At 45.1% G+C, this 15,270-nt stretch overlaps 1 protein-coding gene across 4 annotated transcripts in view; it reads right to left on the reverse strand.

Annotated features, from left to right (window-relative positions):
• The window catches only part of yipf1 (Yip1 domain family, member 1), a 23,893-nt gene continuing 8,623 nt past the window's right edge, over positions 1 to 15,270 (reverse strand). For all 4 annotated transcript variants that reach the window (XM_038794708.1, XM_038794706.1, XM_038794707.1 and 1 more), the window contains exons 7-10: positions 14,748 to 14,914; positions 9,838 to 10,020; positions 6,645 to 6,754; positions 1 to 556 (exon numbers count right to left, since the gene is read on the reverse strand). In XM_038794708.1, coding sequence (XP_038650636.1) covers positions 6,653 to 6,754; positions 9,838 to 10,020; positions 14,748 to 14,914 — 452 coding nt within the window. In that variant the 3' untranslated portion in view covers positions 1 to 556; positions 6,645 to 6,652. The remainder of the gene's footprint in view (positions 557 to 6,644; positions 6,755 to 9,837; positions 10,021 to 14,747; positions 14,915 to 15,270) is intronic.

Here is a 15,270-nt window from a genome sequence, read left to right on the forward strand (position 1 = left end):
CGTGGTTTAGTCACTGTAGGGTGATATTTATTTGCCCAGGATGTACTTACATGTACTGAATTTAGTTCTTGTAATTCACCTGTGTGAAATTCAATACAAAATCATGAAACATAACAATTTAATTTACTATTGTACATTTGTGAAGTTCAGCTTTTCAAAAGAAATGTAGTAATTTACTAATATATATATTTAGCGCAACTAAGTAAATCTCTACATTAATATTCAATAACAGAATATTTGATTTCTTTGTCAAGAAAGACAATGATCAAACAAGATTTTACCAAACTAATTTGTGTAGTATCGGAGAAAAACATTTACAGTATGTAACAAATACATCTCTCTTAAGACCATGGAAAAGTAGAACAGAGAATCAAAGCAGCCACAATGTGAAAATAATCCCAAAGGTTTAGTCGGTTTGGAGCTCTGCAACAGTCAAGTGTTCTGGTGTTCTGTTGAACATACTTCTTTGAAGTTTTTCTTTAATGATGTAACCCAAATCACATTGATTGGGAAGTCTCCTCAGACTAAACATTTACCAAGACATCAGTGAAAGAATCTGTAAGCAAAGCACAGGAACCTTTTCACAAAGAATGCATTTTCACATTTTGCAGATTATGAATGAATTGATGAAGCATTGACGCAGACACAGTTTAATCATGGTGAAAGGGAGGTCAGTTAATCATTTTCAAAGTTAGGAGCAAGAAGCAAGGTGGAAGTTGAGTAGTCAGAGATTCTTTTATTTTTTAATTAAAGATAGACATGTAGAATAAGTTAGCAGAAGCGGTAATTGAAACTGACTGCATAAAAGGTTCAGAGACGGATATATTTCTGCAAAGAATGCAATTGAAGGAAGTGGTGAGGAATTGGGAAATGGGGTGCTATCAATTAAAATGGTTGGGCTTATTTGGACAATAGGCCTTCTCTGTTTCTGAAAATTCTGATATCTCACTATAATAAATAAATTTAAATACCAATGTTTTCTCATTATTAAAATATCCAGTTTAAAATTTGACAAAATGAGGAGATGCCGCCGTTGGACTGGGGTGAGCACAGTAAGAAGTCTTACAACACCAGGTTAAAGTCCAACAGGTTTGTTTTGAATCACTAGCTTTTGAAGCACTGCTCCTTAGGTGAATGAAGAGGTAGGTTCCAGAAACATATATATAGACAAAGTCAAAGATGCAAGACGATGCTTTGAATGCGAGTCTCTCGACTTCCTCCGCCTGGAAAAGATTAAGTTTGAATTGAGGGGTTCAGTGGAGGGCTTTGAGACACAGTGGGGACTGTTCATGACCATGTTTCAGGAATTGTTCATTGCTGGAGGGATGGGGGTGGGGTAAAAACTTGCACAAACTGTGAACTGTGGAGAATGCTCTTTGATTTATTTATGTCTTTGTACCTTTGAATATGTTTGGAATAAAATACATTTAATACAAGTAGAAAGCAATTGTCCACGAGGTGGCTCCTTCCAGAGTACTTTGATTTTGGCCCTTTTCGTCTGGTTTTCAGGGGATTTGGGAAGGAACTTTATTAGTTTGATGCGATAGGAGTCCAACATAAAAAGAATGCACATTAAGTACAAAACGAGGCAGCAGAAAAATAAAGATTCAACGTCAGACTCGGGAGTTTCATGAGCTAAGCTGAGAAAATGGCGGAGGCTTCTGCATCACCTTCGGGCACTCCATTATCTGCTGAAATGCTGACAGGCATCTTGCCGGGGAACATAAGAAATTGCGGCAGGCTGTCTCTGAAGACCTCGACAGACCAATTGATGTGCCCTGTCCTCTATTTGTGTGGCCTTGAAAAAACTGCCCAGATGGCAAAGGCGCAAAGTGGTACTAAAGGATGTGGACGCGGCCCTGTCAAGACAGAGTGACCAGATTACCTCCCTGGAAGTCTTTATGGAATAGATGGGGGGAGTAGACCCATGGCAATTCTTACATCCAAATGAGAAGGACTTTCTTTTTTTCTCTTGCTTACATCAGGTCTACTCTTGGACTGACTTTTTTGTGGTGGGTAGGTCTCTCCTTTCTGAGGTGGTGTGATGGGGTATTCGTCAATTGTTATTTTGGAACATCTCCACATTTTGTGGATTTGGTGCTGGGGCCGAGAGAATGCCAGTCGTCCATTAGCGCACCATAGTACAGGTGAAGGACTCATGTGGCAGGCAGGTTACCGCAGACTTTATAAGTCGGAGCCCGTGGAGGATAGGTTGCCCATGATGGAATTTTTGGATGGCTTTTCTATCCCAGTTGTAGAGTGAGAGGGAAGAGACTTGTCCTGAGACCACATTGAGCCCGGAGATCATGAAATGCATGAGTTCAATGCAGACGGGTAAGGCTCCAGGCCTGGATGGATTCTCGATTAAATTTTACAAGAAATTTGCGGGTCAGTTGATCCCATTGTTGTTAGATTTCATAGAATTTACAGTGCAGAAGGAGGCCATTCGGCCCATCGAGTCTGCACCGGCTCCTGGAAAGAGCACCCCACCCAAGGTTAACACCTCCACCCCATCCCCATAACCCAGTAACCCCACCCAACACTAAGGGCAATTTTGGACACTAAGGGCAATTTAGCATCTCCAATCCACCTAACATGCACGTCTTTGGACTGTGGGAGGAAACCGGAGCACCCGGAGGAAACCCACGCACACACGGGGAGGATGTGCAGACTCCGTACAGACAGTGACCCAAACCGGAATCGAACCTGGGACCCTGGAGCTGTGAAGCGATTGTGCTATCCACAATGCTACCGTGTTTAATGATTCCTTATCCCGCGGGGTCATATTGCTGGTTACATTGGCGCAGGCATCGATCTCTTTGATTTTGAAGAAGGATAAGGATCCGACAGAGTGTGGGTTGTATCACCCTATTTTGTTATTGAATCCAGACACTAAGCTGTTGGTGAAAGGTTTGGCAATGCGCTTGGAGGTCTGCCTTCCAGGACTGACAGCGGAGGACAGACTGGGTTTGTTGAGGGCAGGCAGCTTTCGATCAACATAGGGCTACTATTAATATTATTTTGTTCCCCTCTCAAATCCCTGAGCCAAAGGTGGTTATTTCAATGGGCGCTGAAAAGACATTTGATAGGGTGGAATGGGGGTACCTGTTCGGGATCTTTGGAAGGTTCGGGTTTGGGCCTAGATTTATATCTTGGATCTGCCTTTTATACAGAGCTCACACTGCGAGTGTTCATATAAATGCCCTGAACTCAGAATAGATCCTGTTAAATAGAGGTTTGAGGCAAGGTTGTCCATTGTCTCTTCCCTCCCGCTATGGTTTGCCTTGGCAATTGAGCCTCTGGTCATAGCATTGAGGTCATCAATGGGAGCATAAGGTGTCCTTGTATACAGATGATCTGTCTTTGCATATAATGGATCCTCTCTCCAATGTAGAGGAGATAATGAAGCTACTTAGGAGTTCAGACTCTTTCTCAGGGTATAAGTTGAATCTTGACAGGCAGCATGGTGGTGCAGTGATTAGCACTGCTGCTTCAAGGCGCTGAGGACCTGGGTTCGATCCTGGCCCCGGTCACTGTCCGTGTGGAGTTTGCACATTCTCCCCGAGTCTGTGTGGGTCTCACCCCCACAACCCAAAAAGATGTGCACGCTAAGTGGATTGGCCACGCTAAATTGCCCTTAATTGGAAAAAAAATAATTGGGTACTTTAAATTAGAGGTTGAATCTTTTTTTTATGAAGGTGAATAAATTATTCCTTCCTTTATTTGGGCGGTCAAGACCCATGGATTTGTAGAACATTTCTGCAGAGGGAGAGGCAGTTGGCTGGCCTAGTGCTACCTAATTTGTTATTTTACAATTGGGCGGCAAACATTGAGAAAATATGAGGGTGGCCTAAGGATCCTTATTCCATATGGGGGCGTATGGAAGGGTACTAGTTTGAGGGCTTGGTTACGGCTCCACTTCAGTTATTCCCACAAAATGTACTTCAAGCTCGGTGGTGGTGGCCACTCTGAGGATATGGAGACAGTTCAGGCAACATTTTCAGCTGGGTGCCATGTCAAAGTTAGTTCCAATCTTCAGAAATCATTGCTTAGTTCTGGCGGTTTTGGACTCGTCGTCCAGGTCATGAGGAAGGGAGAGATTGGAGCGGTTTGGAGACATGTTTATAGAGGGTAAGTTCACTGGTTTTGAAGATTGGTTGGGTAAATTCCAACTTTCGAAGTCGAATCTACTAAGGTTTTTTCAGGTGCAAGACATTTTATGCAAGGAGATTCCTTCCTCCCTCTTGGCACCCTCACCCTCCCCTCGCTGTTGGACAAAGTCATTTCACTGGCTGAGTTGAGGAAGAAGAAAGATATCAGCTATTTATGGTCAGATTTTGTCAGTGGAGCAAGCTTCAATGGATTAGGTAAGGAGGGTTGGGGGGTGAGTATGGCCCTTCACAGGGTCAACTTGACCTCCTTATGTGCTAGGCTCAGCTTGATTCAGTGCAAGGTGGCACAGAGGAGACATCTAACCAGGGTGCGGAAGAGTGGATTTTTTCCGGGAGTGGAGGATAAGTATGAGTGTTGTTCTCGGTGGTTGGCCAATCATACACATATGTTCTGGTCATGTCCTAAACTTGTAAGCTTTTCTGTCTCCTTATTCAACACTATTTAAGGGATTCTTGGGATTGAACTGGAGCCTTGCCTGCTGGTGGCCATTTTTGGGGTCTTGGATTTGTCATTGCAGACAGGGGGTGAAAGCGGATGTTCCCGCCTTGGCATCATTAATAGCTCGGAGGCGAGTTCTGCTTCAGTGGAGCACTCCGGTTCGCCCAGTGTTTCGTCCTGGTTGAGTGACCTTGTTTTTTTTTCCTAATGAAGGGGTAATTTTGAAGGGGTAATTTAGTGCGGCCAATCCACCGCCCCTGCACACCTTTGGGTTATGGGGGTGAGACCCACGCAGACACGGGGAGAATGTGCAAACTCCACACGGACAGTGACCTGCGGCAGCAATGCTATCCACTGTGCCGCCTCTGGTTGAGTGACCTTATAGAGATTTTGTACTTATGGAAGATCACGTACTTCATGAGAAGTTTGGCAGAAGGGTTCTACTTCATTTCATATTTCAGGGAGTTAGTCACCGTCAATTGTTAGGGATGGGGGGGGGGGGGGGGATCTTCTGGTTACAATTTGTTTTCTTTTTTGTGGGTGGGGCAGAAAGGGAGGATAAGTTTAGAATTGTATTTGTTCTGTGCTTTGGTTTTACTGTATTATAATGAAAAATTCCCTCAATAAAAATATTTTAAAAGAATAAAAAGCATATATATATAAATATAAAAACTTCTAAATTTGAAATGACTCGGACATGCTGCCGGGTCAGGAGGGGCACCACTGCTAGTCATGATGGGCAGGGGGGGTGCGGTGGTCAGTCAGTGCCGGTAGGAACATGACAAGACACTGTGCGGCCCAGTGAAGATCGCTGTTCTTTTTAGGGCACTGGTGCCGGTCTTCCTGGTGACGCTCCCCGAGCTGAAGGCTGCTGCCCCCCCCCCCCCCCCCCCCCCAACAGGTGACACTGGCTGCACTGTGGCTGACCCTCCAAGCCCCTCGGGGGAGCAGGGTGTCCGGTCTGGACTCACCCATGTCCGAAATTCTGCCCAGGTTGGCATGCCCGAATCGTGGGGCGGATCTCCTCAATGGCATGGCTGCATGTTGTGTGGATTGTACTCTGCAGGATCTGTTTAATTGCTGCTCCCCCTTGTTAGCAGGGAACCGACAGGCATGGTCCCGGCCTCGGTGAATCAGTCGACAGGTCAATCATTTGCTGCGTGAAGCCTGTGGGGCCATGTTAAGTGGACCAATTAACGTTTGATACCAGTGACAACCTCGCCGGGTCGACGGTCTGAAAGCTCACGACAGTTCCTGCTCGCTACCAAACGTAGAAAGTTTTCCGTTAAATCGTGCCCTATATGTCTGAAAAGCTTCCCACCAAACTCTTTAAATTAGTCTCGAGAGTCCTGAAGTTCACCTGAAACTGTGTATGCAATTCTAAAGCTGATATGACAGTTTAATTTAACAATCTCAAAAATTAAAGTTCACTTTTGAGAGTGATTAATTTTTAAAATTGGAAACACTGGTCAATCTTAGTAAACATGTTGTATGTGTAGAGAGCTCATGTGAATGAGGTTTAAACAATATCACATTTTAATTTCAAGATTTCTCCCCTCCTGTGGTAGGGTTCTGTGGAGAGTTCATGTCAGCAGTTATTTTAGGGTGCATCGAAGGCAAGCCTGATCAGCCATTCACAGGTACACACTTTCCGCCGGGTATTACTACAAAGTTATATGATGGACAGAGATTGATTTTTTTTCACTTTCTTGTCCAGAAATATTGCAGCCAATTAAATAGCCCCTACTATTGTCCTATCTTAGATCAGTTAAATCAGCATGGACTTGGGGTCTTCCTCTTTTGCATGGTTCAGTAGCACATTGTCTGGTACAGTTAATCATTGAGCCATTGGACAGCCTACGTCATTAAACATTTTAAATTAGAAACCATCAACCAGTTTCTATACTGTATCTAAGGCAGGAACCCAAGGCAATTGAAGTTAAAACAATCACAATCAAATTGAAATGTTAGTATTATGTTTCTTGGCCTGTCAATTACTCTTTCCCAGGGTATGAGGCTATGGAAACACTCACCTGGCAAGTTATGTTTTATGGGAAGCCAAAGTAGTCCCATTAATGGTGGCAGTAGTGGTTGTGGGAACAGATGCAGATTTGACTTTTTCTGGAGGATCAAAGAAATAGGCCTGGGGAATAGCAACAGAACCATTTTAATAGTAATGTAGAACTGAACATTCTAGCAAATATATACAGTACTGAGTTCAGATGACCAACTAGATTTTATTATGCTTTAGTTGCAGTTGGAAAATGAAATGGATTCACCAAAACCTATATCACATTAGAAAAGAAAGAAAAAAGAAAAACTTGTATTTATATAGGTCCTTTGATGACCACTGGATATTTCAACATGCTTTCCAGCAAACGTTTGGCTTTTTGAAGTGTGGTCACAGTAGTAATCACAGGAAACACAGCAGTCAACTTGCACACCGCAAACTCTCACAAAAAGTGAAATGATAATGACCACATAATAATATGCTTTTGTGAGTTGACTGAGTGATAAATATTGACCAGGACATGGGATAAAGCCCCTGCAAGATAGTGCCATGGGATCTTTTACATTACCTAACAGGGCAAAGGCACCTCAACAGTGCTGCACTCACATCAGTACTACAGTGGAGTGTTAGTCTTGATTTTTGTGCTCTAGTCCTGTACTAGAAACCAGAAGCATCTAAATTCAGAGGCAAGAATGCTAGTACAATTCCAACATACCATATTTTGTGCACAACTTTACAAGCCCTGTGTATTGATTTCAAACAACCACTACAAAATATGAATAATGCTACACTTGAAGAATACTGATCATGTGAAATTGAAGTTTAACAAACAAATTCAATGCTGTATGTGGCGGACCCGGTGGGGGGAATGCCGGAGGTGATGAGGATTCTTAGGGAATTCGGGGGTTTCTCGGGGTATAAGCTGAACCTGGGCAAAAGTGAGGTGTTTGTGGTGCATCCGGGGGAGCAAGAGGAGGGGATTGGTAGGCTCCCATTGAAGCAGGCAGGGAAGAGTTTCAGGTACCTAGGGGTCCAGGTGGCGGGGAGCTGGGGGGCCCTGCACAGGCTCAACCTCACAAGATTGGTGGAGCAGATGGAGGAGGAGTTTAAGAGATGGGTTATGTTACCGCTGTCACTGGCGGGGAGGGTGCAGTCCGTCAAGATGACGGTGCTCCCGAGGTTTTTGTTCCTGTTCCAGTGCCTCCCCATCCTTATCCCGAAGGCCTTTTTCAGGAGGGTCAACAGCAGTATCACGGGATTTGTGTGGGCGCATGGGACTCCGAGGGTTCGAAGAGTGTTCCTGGAGCGAGGCAGGGATGGGGGGGGGGCTGGCGTTGCCCAACCTCTGTGGGTACTACTGGGCGGCCAACGCAGCGATGGTGTGTAAGTGGGTAACGGACGAGGAGTGGGCAGCGTGGAAGAGGATGGAGGTGGTGTCTTGTGTGGGCACGAGCCTGGAAGCGCTAGTAACGGCGCCGTTGCCGCTCCCTCCAACGAGGTATACCACGAGCCCAGTGGTGGCGGCTACCCTCAAAATTTTGGGGCAATGGAGAAGGCACAGGGGAGAAATGGGGGGCTCGATGGAGGCCCCGATTCGGGGGAACCATCGGTTCGTCCCAGGGAGCATTGATGGCGGATTTCTGAGCTGGCACAGGGCAGAGGTTAGGAGGGTGAGGGACCTGTTTGTGGAGGGGAGGTTCGCGAGCTTGGGGGAGTTGGAGGGGAAGTTTGGGCTCCCCCCGGGGAGCATGTTTAGGTACATCCAGGTGAGGGCGTTTGCCAGGCAGCAGGTGGAGGGGTTCCCCTTGCTGCCCCCACGAGGGGTGCGGGATAGGGTGCTCTCAGGGGTGTGGGTCGGAGGAGGGAGGATCTCGGACATATACAGGGTAACGCAGGAGGTAGACGAGGCCTCGGTGGAGGAACTGAAGGGGAAGTGGGAAGAGGAGCTGGGGGAGGAGATTGAGGAGGGGACGTGGGCGGATGCCCTGGAGAGAGTGAATTCCTCCTCTTCCTGTGCGAGGCTTAGCCTCATACAGTTCAAGGTGCTGCACAGGGCCCACATGACTGGGTCGAGCATGAGCAGGTTTTTCGGGGGAGAGGACAGGTGTGCTAGGTGCTCGGGGAGCCCAGAGAACCACGCCCATATGTTTTGGGTGTGCCCAGCGTTGGGGGAGTTTTGGGAGGGGGTAGCAAAGACGGTGTCGAGGGTGGTGGGATCCAGGGTCGAGCCAGGCTGGGGACTCGCAATTTTTGGGGTTGCAGTGGAGCCGGGAGTGCAGGAGGCGATAGAGGCCGGGGTTCTGGCCTTTGCGTCCCTAGTAGCCCGGCGGAGGATCTTGCTCCAGTGGAAGGATGCGAGGCCCCCAAGCGTGGAGGCCTGGATCTCGGATATGGCGGGGTTCATTAAATTGGAGAGGGTGAAATTTGCCCTGAGGGGATCAGTACAAGGGTTTTTCAGGCGGTGGCAGCCTTTTCTGGACTTCTTGGCGGAACGGTAGGGAAATAGGCCGACAGCAGCAGCAATCCAGGAGGGGGGGGGGGGGTAAGGATTGGGGGGAGGGAGAACTGCGCACATGGGTTTGTGGAGGGTGCTATCTCTCTCTCTTTTTTTTTCTCTTTTGTTTTTCTCTTCTTTCTTTTTCTTTGTTTTTGTTCTTTCCTGTTGTTTGAAGTTGCTCTTGAAGCTGGGGGGGGGGGGGGGGGGGGGGGGTACTGTTCATGGGGGGTTACCGCGGTTGTATGTTAACAAAGTTAAGATGTTTATTTTTTGTATTTTGTAAAAATTTCAATAAAAATTATTTATAAAAAAAAACAAAAAACAAACAAATTCAAAAGTTTGAAGAAACACAGCTCCTCTCAGAAGATGGGAAGAGACTTTGTAAATTCTTCCAAACTACTCAGTTTATTTTCGGTGCTGACTGTTTAATGTTGGAACCAGCTTGCGTCACACGGGCTCCGTTAACGCACTGGGAAAATATCACTGTTGGCAAGTGGAACATAGCGTTCAATGAGGTCAATGGAAAAACCTACTGGATTTGTAGAAGTCTAAATAAATGAATATAGCCTATGAAATAATCCTAATTTTCGATTTTACTATGTTAATGTGAAATATACACCCCAAAAAAAGCATTTTGCAAGAGTGGATTTCAGTTTTAGCGTAACGTTTTTTCATTTTGAAACGTCAATGTTTATCTTTCAATAGAGAAACTTAGTACCTTACAGCCAACTGCAAGCAGGGCATGAAGGATCAGAATGACTGCAATAGTTGCTACGGCAATTCTTTGATTATCGTCACGGACAGCTGGCCAAAAGGTCATCAACAGTACGGTGCCTGAAAGGCACATGGCTAGCACTATCGTGATCCAACGTACTATCTCATTCGGAATAATCCACAGTACCTGTAATACACAGAGAGACGTTATTTGCTCACACCTAAGCTATCCCGAATCTACAATGCAAATTTAACCCTTTCTCCTTGTTGTAGACGGAGGCAAAGACTTTACGAGAGGCCAGGCTTCTCCCCATAACTCCTGATCCCCTTATTGATCAAAAACCTACATATCTCTGTCTTAATGACACTCAGTGATTTGGCCACCACAGCCTTCTGCGGCAAAGAGTTTCACAGATTAACCACCCTCTGGCTGAAGAAATTCCTCCTCATCTCTGTTTTAAAGGATCGTCCCTTTAGTCTGAGATTGTGTCCTCTGATTCTAGATTTTCCTACATATGGAAACATCCTCTCCACGTCCACTCTATCCAGGCCACGCAGTATCCTGTAGGTTTCAATAAGATCCCCCCTCATCCTTCTAAACTCCAATGAGTGCAGATCCAGAGTCCTCAACCGTTCCGCATACGACAAGCTCTTCATTCCAGGGATCATTCTTGTGAACTTCCTCTGGGCCCTTTCCAAGGCAAGCACATCCTTTCTCATATATGGGGCCCAAAACTGCTCACAATACTCCAAATGGGGTGTGACCAGGGCCTTATATAATCTCAGAAGTACATCCCTGCTCTTGTATTCTAACCCTCTCGACATCAATGCTAACATTGCATTTGCCTTCCTAACTGCCGACTGAACCTGCACATTAACCTTAAGAGAATCGTGAACAAGGACTCCCAAGTCCCTTTGTGCTTCTGATTTCCTAAGCATCTTCCTATTTAGAAAATAGTCTATGCCTCCATTCCTCCTTCCAAAGTGCTTAACCTCACACTTTTCCACATTCTATTCCATCTGCCACTTCTTTGCCCACTCTCCCAGCCTGTCCAAGTTCTTCCACAGGCCGCCTGCTTCCTCAATACTACCTGTCCCTCTACAGATCTTTGTATCATCTGCAAACTTAGCAACAGTGCCTTCAGTTCCTTCCTCCAGATCATTAATGTATATTGTGAAAAGTTGTGGTCCCAGCACCGACCCCTGAGGTACACCACTAGTCACCGGCTGCCATCCTGAAAAAGACCCCTTTATACCCACTCTCTGCTTTCTGCCAGTCAGCCAATCCTCTATCCATGCCAGGATCTTACCCTGAACACCATGGGCTCTTAACTTATTTAACAGTCTCCTATTCAGCACCTTGTCAAAGGCCTTCTGGAAATCTAAATAAATCACGTCCACTGGTCCTCCTTTGTCTAACGTCATTGTTACTTCCTCAAAAAACTCTAACAGATTGGTCAGACACAACCTCCCTTTGGCAAAGCCGTGCTGACTCAGTCCTATTTTATCATGCACTGCCAAGTACTCCGCGATCTCATCTTTAATAATGGACTCTAAAATCTTACCAATGACCATAGTCAGGCCAACCGGCCTATAATTTCCCGCCTTTTGCCTACCTCTCTTCTTAAACAGTGGTGTTACATTAGCCACTTTCCAGTCTTCTGGGACCCTTCCTGCCTCCAGTAATTCCTGAAAGATCATCACCAATGCCTCCACAATCTCCTCAGTTATCTATTTTAGAATCCTGGGGTGTAGTCCATCCGGCCAGGTGATTTATCCACCTTCAGACCTTCAGTTTCCCCAGAACATTCTCCTTAGTTTTTTTTTTTTAAGTTTAGATTACCCAATTATTTTTTCTATTAAGGGGCAATTTAGCGTGGCCAATCCACCTACTCTGCACATTTTTTGGGTTGTGGGGGCGAAACCCACACAGACACGGGGAGAATGTGCAAACTCCACAGGGATAGTGACCCAGAGCCGGGATCGAACCTGGGACCTCAGCGCCGTGAAGCGGTTGTGCTAACCACTAGGCCACCGTGCTGCACTTACCTTCTCCTTAGTGATGTCCACTGCACTCACCTCTGCCCACTGATTCTCTGGGAGCTCTGGCATCTCACTGGTGCCTTCCACCTTGAAGACTGATGTAAAGTAACTATTGAGTTCCTCTGCCATTTCTTTGTTTCCTATTATTACTTCTCCAGCCACGTTTCCAGTGGCCCAATGTCTATTTTTGCCTCTCTCTTACCTTTTATGTATTGAAAAAAAACTCTTCCTATCTTCCTTTATATTACTAGTTAGCTTGCAGTCATACTTCATCTTCTCCCCCCTTTTGTTTTTTTAGTTGTCCTCTGCTCGCTTTCAAAGGCTTCCCAATCCTCTGGCTTCCCACTAATCCTCACCACTTTGTCTGCTTTTTCTTCAGCTTTTATGCTGTCCTTGACGTCCCTCATCAGCCATGGATGCATTGTCCTCCCCTTAGCATGTTTCTTCCTCCTTGGGATGTTGTGCCTCCCGAATAACCCACAAAAACTCCTGCCATTGATGTTCCACTGTCTTGCCTGCTAGGCTCCCTATCCAATCAACTCTGGCCAGCTCCTCCCTCATGTTTTTGTAGTTTCCCTTATTTAATTGTAGTACCGTAACATCTGATTGCAGCTTCTCTCTCTCAAACTGCAGGGTAAATTCTATCATTTTGTGGTCACTGCTCCCGAAGGGTTCCTTCACCTCAAGATCCATAATCAAGTCTGCCTCATTACACATCACTACATGCAGAATTGCCTGTTCCCTAGTAGGCTCTGTCACATGCTGCTCCAAAAAAACATCTCTTAGACATTCCACAAATTCATTTTCATGGGATCCACTACCAACCTGATTTTCCCAGTCCACCTGCATATTGAAGTCTCCCACGATTATTGTAATATTGCCCTGATCCCCATGCACCCATGTCTCTGTGATGCCCACAACATCGTACCGGCCATTTTCAATGTGTGCAACAAACTAATTTGCCTTGTTCTGTATACTGCGTAAATTTAGGTACAACACCCTAAATCCTGCATTGACCACCTCCCTTTTCACACTTGTCACCTTTTTTGCTCTGCCTGAGGGTGATGCTTTTCTTTTATTTTGGTTCTCTATTTCTCCTTCAGTTGTTACACCTTCCAAGCTCACACTCTGGTTCCCACCCCCCTGCCATACTCGTTTAAATCCTAAGTGAATTTAGCAAACCTCCCAGCCACGATATCAGTGCTCCTCCAGTTTAGCTGTCACCCGTCCTTCCTGTACAGGTGCCACCTGCCCCGGAACAGATCCCAATGGTTCAAAAATCTGAAACCCTCCCTCCTACACCACCAGTTTAGCCACGTGTTTAGCTGCACTATCCAAGGGTCAAGCAGGAGGGACAATAGCCTCACTGGCATGTTGCACAGGGTGTAATTCTGAGACTACAACCCTAGAGGTCCTGCTTCTTAGCTTACTAACTCCCTGAACTCCTTCTGAGGACCTCATCACTCTGCCTGCCTATGTCGTTAGTACCTATGTGTACTACGACCTCTGGCTGTTCACCCTCCCCAGTCAGGCTGTCCTGTGTTCGTTCAGAGACATCCTTGACCCTGACACCAGGGAGGCAACATACCATCCTGGAGTATCTTTCACATCCACAGAAGTGTTTATCTGGGCCCCTTACTATAGAGTCGCCTATAACTATTGCTCTCCTGCACTTTTCCCTCCCCTGCTGAGCAACAGCCAGTTGTGGTGTCACTGTTCTGGCTGCTGTTTTCCCCTTATAGGCTATCCTCCCCAACAACATCTAACATACCTGTTAGAGAGGGGGACAACCACAGCGGATTCCTACGCTGACTGCCTGCCCTTTCTAGCGGTGACCCATCTGTTTGCCTGCACCTTGGGTGTGACCACATCTCTATAACTCCTATCTATGACACTTTCCGCCACCTGCATGCTCCTAAGTGCATCCAACTGCTGCTCCAACCGAACCACGCTGTCTGTGAGGAGCTGCCATTGGTTACACTTGCTGTAGATGTAGTTGACAGGAACACTGGAAGCATCACAGATCTGCCACATCTCACAGTTGGAGCACTGCACCCCGCTGAGTGACATTTAACGACTAGTTAGTTAATTTAAAATACTTAAATTGTTAGATTGAGTTACAATGAACTATATGGCCCCGACACTAGATTTTTACTGTAAAATTAAATGCTAAATATTAATCTCTGCCCTCAGGTTTAGTTACTTCTCTACCTAGTTTATTGATAAGTTTTAATTAGGTTTTTTTTCAATGTTATTTTTTTTTCAAATTTAACAGATCTATCCCTGCAGAGAGTTGTTTGGTTGTTCTTCTGCTTGTTTATTTGTAAATGTCTTGAATAAAGCATTTAAAAAAAAACACACAAGGGTCAAGCAGGAGGGACAACAGCTGCAGAAAAATAGCTCGCAGACAAGCTAAAGCCCGAACCAAACTGTACTTAAGTGTCTGTAAATAAGTATTTTGGCCATGTTGATGAATATCAAATGTGTAAGATAAGTACGCCTGTTAAAGGGGGAGAATCACAGCCACAACTGTTGTTGGGATGCTTTTCTGTTGTGAATATATGTGTTGGTATCGCGTTGTTTTGTAAACTGTTGGAAACAAATTGTGAAAACGCAATAAAAAAAATTTCAAAAAACAAATTTCAGCTCACTTTTCGCTCACACTGTTAACGCGGCCAAATATCCATTTTTGTCTTTCTGTTCTTTATTGATATTATGAGGAGTGCTCCTTTGAGCATTTCTTTCCTTTTCTTCCTAAGTTCTAATTGTGTCCTTGCAAGCTTTTCCTATTCTGGTGGTGCCAAGACTCGTCACACCATTCCCCAACTGAACTCATTCTTTCCCAGGTTATAAAAACAAGGCCATACTTACTGCAGTGGGAATGTAAATAAACAGCGAGTATCCATAAACGCACACTATCTCCAGGAAGGAATATGACACAATGTTCATCACTTTGTTGTTTCTCCACATCAGAAAGCCCCAGAGAGCGAGAGGAATGAGCCAGGCATAGGTATAGATTGCTGTAGCTGCTATAGAAACTACAAAGAGATGTATTGTTACACTACAATATTTATCACTAATGTGTTAATACTGTTAGTGACTACACAATCTCCAGTTCTCGATTCATGCATTTTCCATGTTGTGAATTTGGTCTGAAACGGACTACATATTTCACCGAAAGAAATTGCAATTCTGTGGCTGTGTCCAGTGACTGACCTGGAATTAATGCCTTCTTTAAAAAAAACATAAAAAATAATTTATTGTATAATAGAGATTAGTTATTTTTTGACTGGGGAACCTAGTTTCCATTAATTCATGAAACATATTTCATAATACATATTAGTTAAACAAAGAAAAAATAGTGTTCAGGTTTTCACTATTTTTAGATAATAAT

This window comes from Scyliorhinus canicula, chromosome 4 (assembly GCF_902713615.1).
Source record: "Scyliorhinus canicula chromosome 4, sScyCan1.1, whole genome shotgun sequence".
Classification (NCBI taxonomy): Eukaryota; Metazoa; Chordata; class Chondrichthyes; order Carcharhiniformes; family Scyliorhinidae; genus Scyliorhinus; species Scyliorhinus canicula.